Below are 16282 nucleotides of genomic sequence, written 5' to 3' on the forward strand. Positions count from 1 at the left end.
AAGCGTCATTCTTTTTCCATCTCGTATTACGCAATCTTTTTCTTTGCGATTGCTTTTGTGACCGCTACGACGACAGCGCCACAAAACGCTTTCAATAGTACACTCGCTCGATTATTGTCTTTCTTCCCCCTACTCTCGTCGTCGACGACTGTAGTTGGCACGGGATCCACGCCGAACGCGCGAGCCAAATTGGCGCTCGCAACGCTGGCGTAAAATTCACCGTGTTGGTTCGGTAACGCCTTCAGTTTTTCAATACTTTCTTCGATGTTGGCGAGCACCTCTTTCGCTACGATAGGATCCGCGTTTGCGTACGCATCTTTCGCCGGGTATGCATTTTTCTCCAAGTCGCGAAAGAACGCGTTGAGCGCAACCGATGGAGCGGCTGATCCCGATTCACATCTATGTGCCCACAGCGCTGGAATGAACAAACAATCACCCGGTTGAAGAATAATTTCTTGGGCGTTTTCTAACGCGTGTCGAAATCGAGGGTACTCTGCATCGTTGGTTTTAGAATCGTCGATATCGCTCACCATGCTCGAACTGTCCTTCAAATACAAATCGCCGGAATGTTTCGGTGGGAACAAAACAACGCGTTTCGTTCCGTTGAGTTGGATTAAAACGTTATCCATGGCATCGTAATGCAACCAAATCTTCACGCTTGGGCTGGAAACTCTCAAAACGACCGAATGTAATGCGTTCTCTTTATTATCCCATAAGTCAGACGGTAGCCGAACGTCTCCTACCAATTCCGGAAATTGCTGGAGTGCCATCGCCGGTTCAAACTTCCTTGGATCGGCGCCTAAACTTCGGAGATAGAGAAATTCTGCTTTCGACGACAACGACGAAGCGGACCTTACTACTTTCTGTAAGAAATCTCTACCGACGAGCGTTTCGTATTTGAAATTCTTTCTCGCGAAATCAAAGTTTGCGCTCGAAGAGACGTGCGCGGAAACTTTCGCATTCGCAAGCGTGGGTGATTTCTCGAGCAAATATTGCGGCGTCCACGTTTGCGCGCAACTTCCAATGTCGATTCCCGTAAAAACGACTGGTTCGCGACTCCGTTTAATCGCTCGAACCTCCTCCAATGTTGGGCGGTGCTTGCGCAATACTTTCGCGAAGTGTGACTTTTTCGTCTTGCCTGTGCCTTCACTCTCCATCAACTTTTTGCGCGAGGAGGACGTTTCCCCCACATTCCTTTTCATCGGTGGTCGTAAAACGATATCGTAGACTAAGTGCCAAACTCTTGGCGCGTATTTCTTCACTTTTTCAACTTTTTCAATTCGAGCGGTCCAATTTGGTTTCACCTCTCGCAACGCGGCGAGAATTTCATCGCCTTTTTTCTCAAAGTCGCCTTCGTCGACGCACTCGTGAACGTGGCACACGCCGCCTTTCTCCGCTTTCAAACAGCCCACGGCGACGGACCACGCTTCGCGAGATGTGGGTAATAATCCGAGCAACACTCGATCGGCAACATTCTTCGGAGCTACTTCTCTGTTATCACCTTCTAACACATCACATCTGTTCGCCTCGATGTTGTTCTTCTTTATATTCCATCGCAAATACTCGCACGAGTTTGGGTTCCATTCGCACGCGTATACTTTCTTTGCATTTCCGTTTTTCAGCAGTTGCAAGGAGTAATATCCAATACCGGCGTATAAATCTACGATAACTTCGTTTCGCGCGCGAACATCGAAACCCATGCGTTTCTTTTCCGTGCCGTTACCGGAAGAGAACATAACTTTCGAACAATCAAATCCGTACGTCACCCCGAGTTCTTTGTGTTCGACCCATCCGCTGTCATTTCCGTGAACCGAAACCGCGCGCGATTCGCGTTTGGGGCCTTTGCTCACGGTGTCTTGCCTAAAAATGCGTTGAACTTTCAAGCACTCCGCGACGTGTTCCCACGGTGGAAAAAAATCCCAGACTTCTCGGTACTTCGCGAAGGCAGATTTCGGGAGAAGCACGAGATTGTCGCCAAGTTTCTCCCATTTTTTCGGCACGTCCGCGCTTACGACAGTCTCTATGAACTTTTCGGTGCACGTGATTCCTTTATCCTTTTGATTCCTCAACGTGGTTGCAATTCTCGACGCGAGAAGTGCGGCTGGAGGAAGAGTTTTACTACTACTACTACTACTACTACCACTACCACTATTACTCCTGCTACCATTCTCATTCCCGGGCGCGTCTACGTCCTCGACGATAAATGTGGCCAAATTCAACGATATGGCGAAATGGATTGGCGCCGAGGACGGTTCGACCGCAGTCGCGTTCTTATCCATGAGCGTAACAAACGCGTTCGTCTCAATCACCGGTAGTTTCACGAAACTCTTCTTCGGCGGTAGCGCCTTAGGTTTCTTGACTTTTTTCCCATCCTCACCAGTATTTTCTTTACCTTCAACATCGCCGTCTATCTCCTCATGTACAACTGGATTATCGACGACTAAATGTCTCCTCTGAGCCTCTTCAATTGATGCGGATGCCGATTTTCGACTTTGATCGAGCCACCCGTTTCGCTTCAACGCGTCTTTACACGTCTTTGCGCACAACGAGTCCACCAGGAACCAGCACCGTTTCGCTTTTTCTGTTCTCCCGCTATGACTGTTGTTACTAGTATCACCACCGTTGTTGTTGTTGTTGTTGTTTTTGCTGTTGATGATGAGAGCATCATCCGTCTTCTTTTCACCGCAAAACCTCTCCGTAAACAGAGCATAAAACCGATCCGCGCGTTCCCAATTCGCCTTCATTTTCTTGTTACATTCCTCAACGAGAATGCGCAATCCCTCGTCGCTCAAAAGCATTTCCCCATCTTTCGCCACCAGCGCTTCCATTCGAATCGAGCACCGCGCGCTCGCCGTGATCCTCCCACTCCCACTCGCTCTTTTACTTTCATCGACCGTCGACACGACGCCGCTCTCGCGATACCCGGCGTCTCTCGCGCACTTCACAAACATCCGCGCCGTGTGCTCGTCTTTCGTCTCCACCGCTAATATGAACGGTTCAAACCGCAGCGTCAACGTTGATGATGACTTTCTTAAACTTTCTTTCATCTTCTCCACCATCAAACTTCTTTCCTCCTCTTCTTCTTCTTTGACGACTAACTCGTGCGAAACGAACACCCACTCGCCGCCTTTCCTCTTCTCTTTGCAATCTTCCTCCGTCCTCTCCGCGAAGATTGAAACTCGGCCGGAGCACGAACTCGTCGTGAATATGTTCTCGCACGCGTTCACGCGCTCGACGAAATCTCGCACGCGTTCGTCCACCCGCCCTGCTCGGCTTTTATCGTCATCATCATCACCGCTCGTCATCACCAAACTCGAAACCGTCGCGCTTTTTCTCCGTTCAAAGTTGTCCTCGTTTTGCATCATCATCATCCTCGTCGTTTCAAAAAGAAACCGAAACAGAGAAAAAAGAGAAAGAAGAAAGAACGACGGAAGAAGAAGACGCGTTCATCTCCTCTCTCTCGTAAAAAGTTTTTGCGTTTGTATCCTCCGTTTTTATGCGCGTTTAATGTGTATTACATCTGACTCTGAATTTGTGTTTTTGTCTGTCCTCCCCCAGGAACCAAAAAAAAAAAGAGAGGAGGAAAAAAAAACAGAAAACACGGCTCTGTTTTGGGACAACACGACACACGTACAAAAAAACACTTTTTACACGCTTTAAAAAGCTCCACACACGGAACAAAACGAGCCTCTCTCGCGCTTGGAATAATGAAACACTTTCCGAAGCTTTCGATGCTTATTACGGATGAAAGTCTACTTTCGATCGATTCAAAAAAACATCCGCTTATTACAAAGCACAAAATTGAAGAGATGCAACTCCCCCAAATGTCATTTCTGATCTGACAAACGCTTTTGTGACACTTTGACTCAAAAAAAACGACAGAAAAAAAAAAGAGAGAACGCGAGACAGGCAGAGAGAGAGAGAGAGCGGAAGGAAAGATTAGACTCTACCACATGGAACAATCGATCAACCCGCACGCGTACTGCCGCTTACGGTTCGACGAAGCCGCCGAAGAAGCGATCGAAAACCTCGCCAACGTCCTCCAGTGGCACAGGAACAGCCCGTTTGAAGGGTTGTTCGTCGCGCAGAAAGATGCGAGAGCGGGTGCGCGTGTGATGTCGTCGTCGTTTTTTTAACAATCATCGTTTGATTCATTTCTTTCTCTTTCTCTCTCTCTCGCGTGTACGCGCGTACTTTTGAAGTTGAGTGAACCTCTTTTTGCGCGCGTGTTTGCGTTTTTGTCTCTCCGTGAAAGAAGGCTTTCGCATTCTTCTCGATGATGAAGTTCTTCTTCTTCTTCTTCTTTGAATGCTTCGTTTCGAAGCGTCGGGAGTCCGTCGGTTTTCAATTGGATCTCCTCTCTTTGAGAATCTGTTCATTTCTTCGTCTTTGAAACAACGAGAACGAGAAAAGAACAAGTCGAGGAGGAAAAGGAGAATACGCATACTGTGTGTTTATATATACGCGTCCAAAATCGTCTTCTCTTTACTCGTATTAGTACTGCTTTTCATGCTGACAACAAAACAATTTCTCCTTTCTTTTATGATTGATTGATTGAAAATAAAGGGATGAACGCGGCACCTCCGCATTTGATTTTACTCTCCGGATTGTCCAAGTGCAATCAATCCGCGAATTCGATTTCATCGCAGGTGAGGCACGCGTCGACGCAGTTCCCGCAAGTGACCGGGAGGCTTTTGCCCAAGTGTAAAGTGACGCAGCAAGGCGCGGTGTTGGTCTCGGTGGAGTGTCCGGAGAGTTTGAGGCTGTCGAGAGCTTTGTTGGGGTTACTGCCGGGGTGCGATAGGTATTACGCGGAGCAAAGTCCGGAGGCGATAAATTTGACGCTCGGAAGGTACGCCGGGCAGGACGTGGAAGGGTTTGAAAGATGGCTCGATCGAAGTTTGGAGAGTCAGTTAGATTTGTTGCCCAGGTTCCGAGGGACGTGCATTCAGTTGAGCGACGAAGCGAGGCCGTTTCCGAATCCGAGGATGCCGTTGATGGGATCGTTAGCGAGCGCGTCGAGACTGGTGGGTGAAACAACAACGGTAGCCGCCGTAGGGGGGCTTGGAGATGGGTTTGGAGGTTTTGGAAGCGGCGGCCTCGGCGGGTTACACGGCGACGCGATGCCGCAAAGAAACACGAATTTTGCTACGGATTACGACGCGGCGTCCAGTATTTTGGCATCAGTTGGGAGCGGCGGGGCTGGTGGATTAGGTTTAGGCTTTGGGGGCAGCGCATGGGGTGCCGGCGGAGGCGCGTTCGGAGGCAGCGTATTTTCGACGTCGCCGGTTGGTGGGGGTAGCGGTGGCGGACAACAGCAACAAACCGGCGGGGCGCCGGGCTCGTATTCCGCCGGCGGGGCCTTGTCTTCATCGGCTTCGTCAGCTTTAGGTGGTGGTAACATGATGGGGGGTATGGGAGGTAGTGGATCTGTCGCAGCGACGTCTACGGCGGCAGTTGTAGCAGGAACTGGTGGGGTGGGATCGACGGGAGGAGGTCCCGCTCCGCCGCTTGGTCCGAGACCGGTCGGTGTGCCGGGTTTCACCAGCGGCTTGGGATCATCTTTGATAGGAGGCCAACAACAACAGCAGCAACCACAAAGACCGCCGGGAGGTCCATCGCCGCCGGGAGGAGGTTTGTCTGCTCCTGGAGGAGCGCCAGCGCCGCCGTCCGCGCCACGACCGACGAGTTGGGCATCCATCGCGAAGTCCACCGCGGCGGTTGTTCCGGAAAGCGCGGCGCCGGCGAAAGCCGCCGCGTCGCGCGGTCCGCCAGGAGGCGCCATTCCGCAACCGCAAGTGCCGAAAGGTCCACCGCCGCCGTCCAACTTGAGAGCCGGTTACGCGCCGAACACCGACCCGTCGTCTATCGCGCACAGTACGCGCCCGGGAGATTGGTACTGTGAAAACTGCAACGCGCATAACTTTGCCTCTCGAAACGCGTGTTTCAAGTGCAAAGAAATCAAGAAGAACGTCACGCCGGTGATGCAACCACCGCCGCAAGCTTCCAGTCCGACGGGTTCTTCTGGCGGCGGCATGGAAAGAGAGTTTGTGCCGCCACCGCCATTGGGTAACCCATCCACAGCGGGTGCTAATCAGGTGGACGATTACGACGACGACGATAAAGCGAATGGCTATTCGCACAACGGCGGCGTCGAGGCGGCGTTGCGACCGGGAGATTGGTTGTGCGCGGGATGTCGCGCGCATAACTTCGCCTCGAGAGGCGCCTGTTTCAAGTGCAAAACGAGGAAAAGCGGTTTTTCGGAAGGACCGCCTTCTTCGAGAGAACAAAGAGACGACGACGACGACGACGGTCGCGGAGGTTTCCCCATGCGAAGCGGCGATTGGTTGTGCGACGGATGTGGCGCGCACAACTTTGCTTCCCGAGGCGCGTGCTTCAAGTGCAAGAAATAATTATTGCTTTTCGCTACGTCCGTTTAACAACAACAACAACAACAACAACAACAACAACAACAACAACAAATCAGAGGGTGTGTAACAACATAAAGAGGGTGTAAGAGGGTGAAGAGGGTGTAAGAGGGTGTTTATAAGAGGGTGAGAAAAAAGGTACGAGAAGAGAAAAGGAGAGAGAGAGGGTGGTAGACGGCGAGAGAAAAGGATGTGCCAAAAACAAAAAGAGAGAGAGAAAGAGAAAGCGGAGCAGCGAGAGTGAATGGAAAACACAAAAACGAACGTGCGAATACAACTGGTTTTCAATACTCATTTTTCTTCTACATATCTATATCTAAGACGTCGTATTTCACTCGCGGAGCGCCGGCCAAACGTTCGTTCGTTCGCTTTACTTGTAAAACTCGAAATCATCGCCCGGCTTTCTCACGGAGACTTTATACGCCTTTTCGAAATCTTTCGGCATGACGACGTATCTGTTCTTCCTCACCGCTTGCAAACCGGCTTCTTGGCAAATGCTTCGAATATCCGCCGCTGAAATCTTATCCGGTCTAGAAACGTAATCCTCTAAATCCACCTCGTCGCTCAAGTTCATCTTCGCCGTGCACACTTGAAACACTAATCGCTTTTGCCTTCGGTCAGGGTTCGGGAACTCAATTTTTCTATCCAATCTTCCCGGTCGCAACAACGCCGGATCCAGCGTGTCCGCTCTATTCGTCGCCATAATCACCTTTACGTTTACCGTTTGGTCGAAACCATCCATTTGGTTCAGCAATTCCATCAAAATTCTTTGGACTTCTCTGTCCGCCCCAGTGTGCGCGTCAAATCTCGCCGTCGCGATCGAATCAACCTCGTCGATGAACACGATGCACGGCGCGTTCTCCTTTGCCAATCGAAACACGTCTCTCACCATTCTTGGGCCTTCTCCTAAATATTTTTGCACAAACTCCGACCCAACCACTCGTATAAACGCCGCCGACGTGTGATGCGCCACGGCTTTGGCCAACATCGTCTTTCCGGTTCCCGGCGGTCCGTACATCAAAACCCCTCTCGGTGGGTCGATACCAATCTGTCGATACAAATCAAAGTGCGTCAACGGCAGCTCCACCGCCTCTCTCATCTCTTGCTTTTGCACGTCCGCGCCGCCGATATCCGCGTACGTCACGTCCGGTCTCTCCGCGTCGCTCATCAACGAGATGCTCGAATCCGCCTCGGGCGGTAAAATCGCCACCAACGCGTTCGAGTGTCTGTGCAAAGCCACCGACGACGAAGGTTTCAATAACTCTCTGTTCAAAGTGCTCAAAATCCTCACGTAGTAATTACTCCCCGTCGTCGACGAGACGATTCCCGAATTCTCATCCACCATCTCCAAAAACTGCCCGATGACTAACGGGACCGATTGAATTCGTTTCACCTCTTCTTGCGCTCTCATAAGTTCGATTTTCAAATTCTTCTGCTCGTCCCGAACGTACTCCTCTTGGATTTGTATGAACTCTAATTCGCGTTGTAAGGTTTTGTACCGAACGTACAAGTCTTCTTCTTCTGATTCTTCTTCTTTCTCATCGATCCCTTTCCTCGTCTTCTTGAACGCGTCCGGGTTGTCCATCATCATCTGTACGTAGTAAAGCAACATCTGGTGGTGAGTGCGCGTTTACGAGGAGCAAAGTTTACGAAACGAGAGTTTACGCGAGATCCAAAACACCAAACGAATCAACGTCGTTTACCCGTCGTCGTTCAGAGAGAGAAAAGAGAGATCCGATTTCAAAATCAAACGCTTCTTCTTCTTCTTCTTAGAAAAAGAAACTACTTAAGAAGCGCGAGAGTAAAAACTATACACCGCGCGATGTGATGATGTATAAAAGTAGTCGTGCACTCACCATCGGTGAAGCCACTTTCGCCATTTTATGGTACACTCCTCGTACTTTTCCTTCTTTCTCGTGTGTTTGTGTGACGAAGTGATCTGTTGAAACCACAAGGAAACACAGCCAGCGCCAATTTGTTTAGGGTTTTATTGATACCCTAAATGGATTGTTTTCTCTCTCTCTCTCTCTTGATATTCCTTTGCTTTTGCTTCGTCAGTAGAAGTAAAGGAGAGAGACTTTTGCGCGCCAAAACCAACCACCACCCTTTTGATTCAGACGACGAGTATTCATCGGACGACGATTCATCAGACGACGACGATTTGCTTTTTCTGCTTCTTTTTCTCGTAAAGTCGTCAAAGAGTGTTTGGGGGCAAGAAAGAATAATAATGGGGGAAGAAGGAGATGTCCCGAAAATGTCCCCGATGGATGAAAGTCTCGCGCGAGCGTCGTTAACCTCCGGCGTGCACCCACCGCACGCGGGCGCGATCGATTACCCACTCGTCGCGTTTTTCCAAATGAAATCTGTACCTTCGGACGAACATGTACAAGGTATTTTGAACAAACTGGCAAAGTTTCCCAGGTTTCGGTGTAAAGTCGAACCGGTTGTTGAGGGAAACGTGTTGGGGAAATTGCACTGGGTGCCCACGGAAATTCGGTTTCAAAAACACGTGACGAGACGAGACGACGTGCACTCGCACGAAGAATTAGACAAGATTAAGAACGAGTTACTGGTGAAACCGTTACAAACGGACGTGCCTTTGTTCGACGTGTTCGTGTTGAGTTCTTCGAAAGGAAGGAGTAATAATAGAAGTAAAAGTAGCGAGAACGGCGATAGCGAAAGTAGTATTAAGCCGGTGTTGGCGATTCGATATTCGCACGCCATCGGGGATGGAGTGCACGCGGTGAAGGTATTGGAACACATCGCGTGTGGGTTAGACGGCGAGCCGGTGAAAATGGTGCACTGGAAGAGAAGTAAGAAGAAAAAGGAGTTTAAGAATGCGTGGGCGATGATGTTGGACTGTTTGTATTTCGTTTGGGTGTTTATGGTTGGTTTTTGTCGCGCGGTGTTTACGGCGTTTGGACCGGCGGATAATAAGACGGTCATTCGAGACGAGCCGGTGAAATGGTCCGGTAAAAGGGAAATCACGACGTCTACGCCGATCGCGTTGGAGGAGTTGAAAGCAGTGAGGGCGGCGTTTAAGTGTACGATAAACGACGTGGTCGTGTCGTGCATAGCGGGGGCGGTGCAGAGGTACATGGAGGCGAGGGACTGCCCGTTTACGAAGAAACCGTCGACGAGAGTCAGGGCGATTATTCCCTTCGCGACTATACCGAAGAAAGAGATGGAAAATATGAAAAAAGATCCGTACACGTTGCAAAATTTATTCACGTTTGTTTCCTTGCGACTCTCGATGGGCCCGTGTTCAGCCACCGAACGGTTGAAACGAACGATGAAGAAAACGTATGATTTGAAACGATCGCCGGAAGCGGCGATTACGATCTTCTTGAACGCTATAATCGGGAAACTCGGGTCGGCGATGCAAAAACAAACCCTTTACGATTACATGTCTCGACACTCTATGGTCTTAACGAACGTTCCAGGGCCGGTTGAGCGCGTGAGATTGGCCGGGATAGAGGTGGAAACGGTGGATTTCGCCTGCGCGAATTTGATCAACCAAGTGAGCGTGTTGAGTTACGCAGGGGAAATACGGTTGACTTTGGTTACCGATCCAGAAGTTGTGAAGGATGCGCACACGATCGCGGAGTATTTCTTGAAGGAAATTAAGAGTTTAAAGATTGCCGCGGATAAAGTTTCCTCGGAAGCGGCCGCGGCGTGATGAGGTGTACAAAATTTTCAATTTTTAACTTAAATAATAATATTACATACTGTATCATCTTTTACTGGTACGTCGACTTATCGAAACCAAACGAGGACAACCCTTTGACGTGCGAAACGCAACATTTGGCTAAAATGTCGCGATCCAATCCACTACTTGCGTCGTAAGAGCCGTACCCGCCTTCGAGTATTGAAACCACGCCTTTGGCCTCCGGACACGACTCGACTGCTTCGACCAATCGAGCGGTCATCTCTTCGTAGTCTTTCGGTTGCAAGTTCACTCCTACTTTCCGTTCGCCTCTTCTGTCGACACCTACGTTTCCTAAATCCGTCTCAGCGGCGTCAAACCCGGCACTCATAATTAATAAGTTTGGCGCAAACGCGCGAATCGCGGGGACGAGGCGTTCCTTCACCGCTCTCATCCACGCTTCCCTACCGGTTTCGTTTGCCGCCGAGCTATTCTCTGTTGATGTTGTTGCTGCTGCTGTTGTTGTTGTTACTGCTGTTGTTACATTTGCGGTCGTAGTTGTCGTATCTTGCGTAGCGTTCATCGTAGCTTCGTTATTTTCTTCGCATAACGTCGTTTGTTCGTCAAAGTGTCGCTTACGAGTCTTGATGCGTTTCTCTTCGATGCCGTTAGCCCATAAAGGCGCGATGGCTACGTTCAAGCAGTTCCCTAACGGATCATCTTTTACACCGGTGTTCGGGTAGAACTCAATGCCACTCCGCACTCCGTCGTCGGCTAAATGAATGGAGCAAAAGAATATTTGCTTTTTTGCCGACAAAGACGACGAGCGCATCATCTGTTCGCGCTTATGACGGTTGGTCCACGAGCGCGCGATTTCTTCCGTACCGTTACCGTGATGAACGTCGAAATCAATCACGCAGACTTTCTCGATATCGTCCATAGTTTCTAGCGCATGTAACGCACCTGATGAGGGGAGATAGAGAAAATGAAAAAATGTGAGCACACAGAAAAGCTACCAAAAAACACAACATCGAGAAGAACAAAACATCCAACAACGAAGATGTGCAATCCGTATCTGTCGGAAGAGAGGTGAAGCTTCGCTCGTCTCCGTATAACAAGACCGCTTTTTAAACAAAAATTTGATGTGTGGCTCTGGTATCAGTCACAACGACACGGGTCACTTCGTCAAAACAGAGAAGGACAGTCGCTGCGCTTTCTATGAGAGCCGAGAAACGGACGCAAAAAACGGAAGAACGAAAAGAGAAAAAGAGAGAGACAAACGTACCAATCATGGCGTTGTTTACGAGACTGAATCCCGACGAGACGGCGTTTTCCGTGGCACCTTCCAAGCCTGCGTGATGTCCAGGCGGCCTCACGCAGCAAAAAACGTGTCTACTTTTCCCTTCCACGACGCGTTTGACGCCTTCTACGGCAGCCCCGGCGGCTCGCGAAGCGGCGCGTAACGTCCCACTCGACCAAAACGTATCCGAGTTGGCGATTGGTTTTATTTTCCTCGGCGGTACTCCTCTTTTTGTTTGTACGAACGGTGTGAATGCGATGGGCGTATCGCCGACGGCTTCGCCGAGTTCAGCCAGGGTCGCCACGTAGTCTTCCGTGTGCGCTCGAAGGACATCCTCGGGGTCGGCTTCCTCGAACGCGTCGTCGAGATGAAACTCGTCTTTGAAAAATCCGCCTCCGCTCGCTTTCAGCGACGACTTATCGTCCGAAGCGCTTTCAAGCGCTTTCAAAATGGCGACGATTCGATCGGGCGATTCTTGATGCGGTCTGACAGAAACGTGATCACCGCAATCCGCGTGGTGTAAAATAGCCACGCGGAGCTCTGGAAAAGTATCCAACAGAAATTTTCGTGTTTTCGAGTGCCATTTGGTTCGTTCTTTCAATGTGCCCAGTTCGCTGGCGCACTCGTATACTATCGAGGTTCCGTAAATATCTCGCAAATTGATGTCACACCGAAACGCTTTCAGAACGCTTAGACACTCGATTTGCGCGTACCTCGACGCGACCATCGCCGGAGTGCTACACTTCAAATCATCCGCTCGGAAGTCGACCAGTGATTGATCGTGCGCGAGCAACATTTCCAACGTTTTGGCATTACCGATTTTGCACGCCCAGTGCACGGCGGCGTATCCGTCCACGTCGCAAAAGCCAAACACATCGATGCGTTCGTCCCTGAGAAGCGCTTCGGTAATAGATACCGAAACCTCTTCATCGCTCAACGCCGATGCGATCGCGAGCGGCGTGTTACCGTTATCGTCTCGAACGTTCACATCGCATTCTTTTTCGTCGTATTTTGCGGAGTCATCGTCGTCGTCTTCATCGTCCCCTTCGTCACCATCGCCGCTTTTCCCATCCTCTGGCGTCAACTTCCTTCCGGTTTTTGCATCGAATATCTCCTTCACCGGCGGCGGCGGCCACGTCTGTCCTCCCATCGCGTCAGCCGGCGTCCCGCTCGCGAAAAACTTCTTCGCCGACTTTACCCCCTTCTTCTTCTTCTTCTCATCGACGATATTCTTCACGTGCCGTCTCCGCGACGACGACGACGACGACTTTAATAACCACGCGTTCACGCCGAGCGCGTCTCCCTCCGCGCACATCTGATGCAATCGAAACTTGTCCTTGTTTCGCCTCGCCGTCGCCGGCGTCGCCGTCGTCAAAGTCGTCGCGAATAGTTTTTGCGCATTTTCTTCTTTCTCTTCATCATCATCATCAACAACATCAAAATCTCCCATCTCGCCGTTGTTGTTATCATCCGTCTTCTTCTTCTTACGCTTCTTCCCCCCGCCTGCGCTGAGCGGAACTTGCGTTCCTTCAATCTCCTCCTCCACGTCCGAATCTTCCTCCTCTTCGTCCTCCTCGTCCTCCTCCTCGTCCTCGTCGTCGTCCAAAACCACCACGCGAGCGACTAATCTCTGGTGGCCGCCTCTCTCGTTGTTATGAGTAGCAGTAGTAGTATCAGTACTCTTCTCGGCACACCGAACGACTTGGTCCAATTCCGTTCGAATCATTTTAAAACCAAGGTTGTTGTTTTTCCCCGTCGTCGTCGTTAAAGTGATATTCTTCTCGTTGAGAGCTTCTTCTGGAGAGCACACCAGCTGCGAAAACGATACCGACGAAGAGAGCGAGGTCTTCTTTTTCGTCTTTTTCTTTTCAATATTCGTCGCGGTTTTGTTTCCACGAGCAGCGCTCGTGGTCGCGCTAAACCGTCTCTCTCGCATGATTTGTTTTCTTTCTCTTTGTTTTCTTCTGAGGGGGCGAACGATTTGAAAATTTCTCTCATCAAAGTGCTCAAAAAAGACGAAGTCGAAATGATGAAAAAGGTGAATGTCGCGCAGGTGAATGGCCGCGAAATTTCGTCCACGAGTTCAAAAAAGACAGATTTTAGCTCCGGACGAAATTTCAGAGCGGTCTTCGTTCAAATACATATACGTGTTTCGATGGATTTGTTTTGCACCATTTTTTCGTACTCAGGCCTTGCGAGGCGTGAGAGCGCAAGCACACTTTGGGTGTAAAAAGAGCGCAAAGATATATGACGGAAAGGAACGAAGAGGAAGAAAACCACGACGAAGACGAAAAGAAGAACAACGAAGCTTTTTCGTCGTCTTTTCTGTCGCACCTAAATTTGCCGGAACATATCTTGTCCGACAGAGTCGTGAGGAGAACCCAGGCGAGATTAATCGCGAGGAAGGAGACCGTTGCCGATGCTGAAGCGGACGAGATTGGTTTGAACGAGATTGCAATGAAGAGGATAACGCGAGGAAAAACAATAAAAACGAAGGAAAAGGAAAAGAAGGAGTGTTCTCGTTGCGAAAACGAACGGAATTTGATCTCCTCGCTCAAGAGAGACCTCTCGCAAGCGAACGCCAAGAGCCGACGGTTGAGCAAAATGGTGAGCACTCGAGACGAAGCTATCGAAGATTTAAAGAAACGCGCGGTAACATTAAATCGAGAAAAAGCGAAGTTGCTCTGCGAAGATCGCATAAAAGCGATAGAAATAGGCACGAAGGAAGTAGAACGGAAAGAGCAGGAGAAAGTTTTGGTGATTCCGAAAGGGTTGGCAGATGCCGACGCGGCGGCGCGGGAAACGTGGTTGAAGTTGCTGAGAAGCGAGGACGCGAGTTTCGTGAGATTCGCGCGAGCGATTCGGAAGAGAGAAAACGAGGTCGCGGTGAAAGAGAAAGAGTTATGTAAACGGAAAGAGTCCGAGGCGTTGTGTCGCGAGCAGCTGGTAAAAAACGAGAAGGAGCTGATAAGAATGAAAATTAAAGCGGAACGGTTGGAAAGCGAGGCGAGAAGCGGATTCGAGGCGAGTTCGAGACCGCTGCGAGAGGAAATCGAAAGCGTACTTCTCAGCGAAGAGAAAGCGAGAACAGAAAACGAGCGTTTGAAAAAAGAACTCGAAGCACTTCTCGAGGAATCCGCCGCGTCGAAATCGTCGCTGGAAAAAAGAGTCGCGGACGCCGAAACCTCCGCCGCGCTCGCGCTCGCGAAAGAAGCCGCCAAGGAGAAAGAGTGTCGCATGTTATTAGATTTAGTGCGCGAGATGAGCAACGCAAGAATAGTTTTAGATCGTAGAACAAAAAGCGGCAGCAGCGAAGGAGACGACAATAACGACAACAACGATTCAGAAGAAGAAGAAGAATCGATGTCTGCTTTGCTCCTGAAAAGAGCCGACGCGGCGGATGTGGCGATACGCGACAGCACCAAAACCGCCACATTTTATTAGGGGAGTTTTGAGCAAAAGATATGCGCTTTATGTTCATCGCGACGACTCGTTGTTTTTCTCTTCCCATTATTATCTCTCGTCGTCTTCATCAAAAGGTCTCGCACTTCTCGACGACGTCTGAATCGTCAAATTCTCTCCGTCGTGTGCGTCGCGGAACGAATCCTCGATACCTAAAACCGCGAACAACGACATCGATGCGTTCGTCGTCCAATTCAGGGAACGATGATGATGTCGATGTCTTGCTGCGCGCATCCACGTCGTGCGTCGATTTCAAGTCCGCGTTAAAGACACACTGCGACTTCACCGAGGAAGACATTGTTCGAGTCTATTCAAAGCACCCTTTGGTGGCATCCTACGACGTCGCGGGGGAAATCGTTCCAAGAATCAACTACTTGAAGTTTTTGCAAGAGCGAAACCGACTCGGGAACGAGGATGCGAAAGAGGTGACATATTACAGTCGTTTTATCAACATTTTTTAATTTCTAACGCACGTTTCTCTTATTATATCACAGTTCGTCCTCCGGCAACCGCAGTGTTTGGAGCGCAAGTTCCAAATTATCCACGAAGACTTAAAGCTCGGGTACGTCGCGCTGAATAAACCGTTCGACGTGAGGTTGGATACGCCGCGAGGGTGGCCCGGGAAAGTGAGGTTTACCGCGAAGTTCGACGGCGACGCGAGTTGCGAGGATTTTTTAAACGCGAGGTTTCCGGGCGAGCACGTTCGTTTCTGCCATCAGTTAGATAACGCGACGAGCGGAGTGTTGTTGTGCGCGTTGACGAAGAAAGCCGCCGGCGTTGCCGCGAAGATGTTTCGGGAGAGGAGGACGAAGAAGTTTTACAGCGCGGTTGTTTTTGGATGGCCGGAGGAGAAGTTTTGGACGAGTACGAAGAAGATTGGGAAGGACGAGGAGGACGAGACCGGGTTCAGAGAAAAAGTGAGGGAGGACGAGGGAGGAAAAGAGTGCAAGACGGAGTTTGAAGTTCTCAAGAGAGGCTATTTGACCTTGGAAGGTAAACATTGGAATAAAAGAGTGAGTTTAGTCCGAGTGAGGATATTCACGGGGAGACGACACCAAATTCGCGTGCATTTAAAAGATTGCGGATTTCCAATCGTCGGGGACGCGGCGTACGCCGACGATGAGGATACCTATCGAACTTTCTTGCACGCCGAAGATTTAGAGTTGTTCCACGACGTCGCGGGCGTAGAGTACGATAAGAAAACGAATAAAAAGAAGGTGAAGAGACAGAAGGGAAAGAAAAGCCTAAACGCAGAAGGAATAGAAGAAGGAGTAGAATCTGGCGGCGGCGACGAAGTAGAAGGAAAAGAAGTAGAAGAAGACGGCGACGGGAGCGAGGTGACGGGCGAAAACATGTTGAAATTACACGCCCCTAGGCCGAGCGCGTTTGACGACGTCATTAGCGATACCGATCAAAACGCGCGCACATAGGGGTCCCGTGAAGTAA

General features: G+C 50.1%; 9 protein-coding genes across 9 annotated transcripts; 5 read left to right on the forward strand and 4 right to left on the reverse strand.

Moving 5' to 3' along the window:
* Positions 1-64: 64 nt before the first annotated feature.
* On the reverse strand, positions 65-3371 carry Bathy10g02210 (unnamed protein product; the record flags this gene model as incomplete). Its single annotated transcript, XM_007510511.1, has 2 exons — positions 65-88; positions 150-3371. 2 exons carry the CDS (start codon positions 3369-3371, stop codon positions 65-67), a joined length of 3246 nt encoding a protein of 1081 aa, XP_007510573.1.
* A 582-nt stretch (positions 3372-3953) lies between these two features.
* Bathy10g02220 (putative zinc finger protein ZF1 (ISS)) lies at positions 3954-4136 on the forward strand (the record flags this gene model as incomplete). The annotated part of the gene is made up of 1 exon (XM_007510595.1): positions 3954-4136. One exon carries the CDS (start codon positions 3954-3956, stop codon positions 4134-4136), a length of 183 nt encoding a protein of 60 aa, XP_007510657.1.
* Positions 4137-4568: 432 nt separating this feature from the next.
* Positions 4569-6413, forward strand: Bathy10g02230 (predicted protein; the record flags this gene model as incomplete). Its single annotated transcript, XM_007510442.1, has 1 exon — positions 4569-6413. The coding sequence occupies one exon, from the start codon at positions 4569-4571 to the stop codon at positions 6411-6413; it is 1845 nt and encodes a 614-aa protein (XP_007510504.1).
* A 385-nt stretch (positions 6414-6798) lies between these two features.
* On the reverse strand, positions 6799-8308 carry Bathy10g02240 (26S protease regulatory subunit 6B; the record flags this gene model as incomplete). Its single annotated transcript, XM_007510576.1, has 2 exons — positions 6799-8019; positions 8285-8308. 2 exons carry the CDS (start codon positions 8306-8308, stop codon positions 6799-6801), a joined length of 1245 nt encoding a protein of 414 aa, XP_007510638.1.
* A 122-nt stretch (positions 8309-8430) lies between these two features.
* On the forward strand, positions 8431-10107 carry Bathy10g02250 (conserved hypothetical protein; the record flags this gene model as incomplete). The annotated part of the gene is made up of 1 exon (XM_007510402.1): positions 8431-10107. The coding sequence occupies one exon, from the start codon at positions 8431-8433 to the stop codon at positions 10105-10107; it is 1677 nt and encodes a 558-aa protein (XP_007510464.1).
* Positions 10108-10168: 61 nt separating this feature from the next.
* Positions 10169-11014, reverse strand: Bathy10g02260 (predicted protein; the record flags this gene model as incomplete). Its single annotated transcript, XM_007510714.1, has 1 exon — positions 10169-11014. One exon carries the CDS (start codon positions 11012-11014, stop codon positions 10169-10171), a length of 846 nt encoding a protein of 281 aa, XP_007510776.1.
* Positions 11015-11201: 187 nt separating this feature from the next.
* On the reverse strand, positions 11202-13310 carry Bathy10g02270 (predicted protein; the record flags this gene model as incomplete). The annotated part of the gene is made up of 1 exon (XM_007510731.1): positions 11202-13310. One exon carries the CDS (start codon positions 13308-13310, stop codon positions 11202-11204), a length of 2109 nt encoding a protein of 702 aa, XP_007510793.1.
* Positions 13311-13621: 311 nt separating this feature from the next.
* Positions 13622-14818, forward strand: Bathy10g02280 (hypothetical protein; the record flags this gene model as incomplete). The annotated part of the gene is made up of 1 exon (XM_007510516.1): positions 13622-14818. The coding sequence occupies one exon, from the start codon at positions 13622-13624 to the stop codon at positions 14816-14818; it is 1197 nt and encodes a 398-aa protein (XP_007510578.1).
* Positions 14819-15012: 194 nt separating this feature from the next.
* On the forward strand, positions 15013-16266 carry Bathy10g02290 (pseudouridine synthase; the record flags this gene model as incomplete). Its single annotated transcript, XM_007510391.1, has 2 exons — positions 15013-15261; positions 15331-16266. 2 exons carry the CDS (start codon positions 15013-15015, stop codon positions 16264-16266), a joined length of 1185 nt encoding a protein of 394 aa, XP_007510453.1.
* Between the last annotated feature and the right edge of the window lie 16 nt (positions 16267-16282).

Source organism: Bathycoccus prasinos, assembly GCF_002220235.1.
Source record: "Bathycoccus prasinos genomic : Chromosome_10".
NCBI lineage: Eukaryota > Viridiplantae > Chlorophyta > Mamiellophyceae > Mamiellales > Bathycoccaceae > Bathycoccus > Bathycoccus prasinos.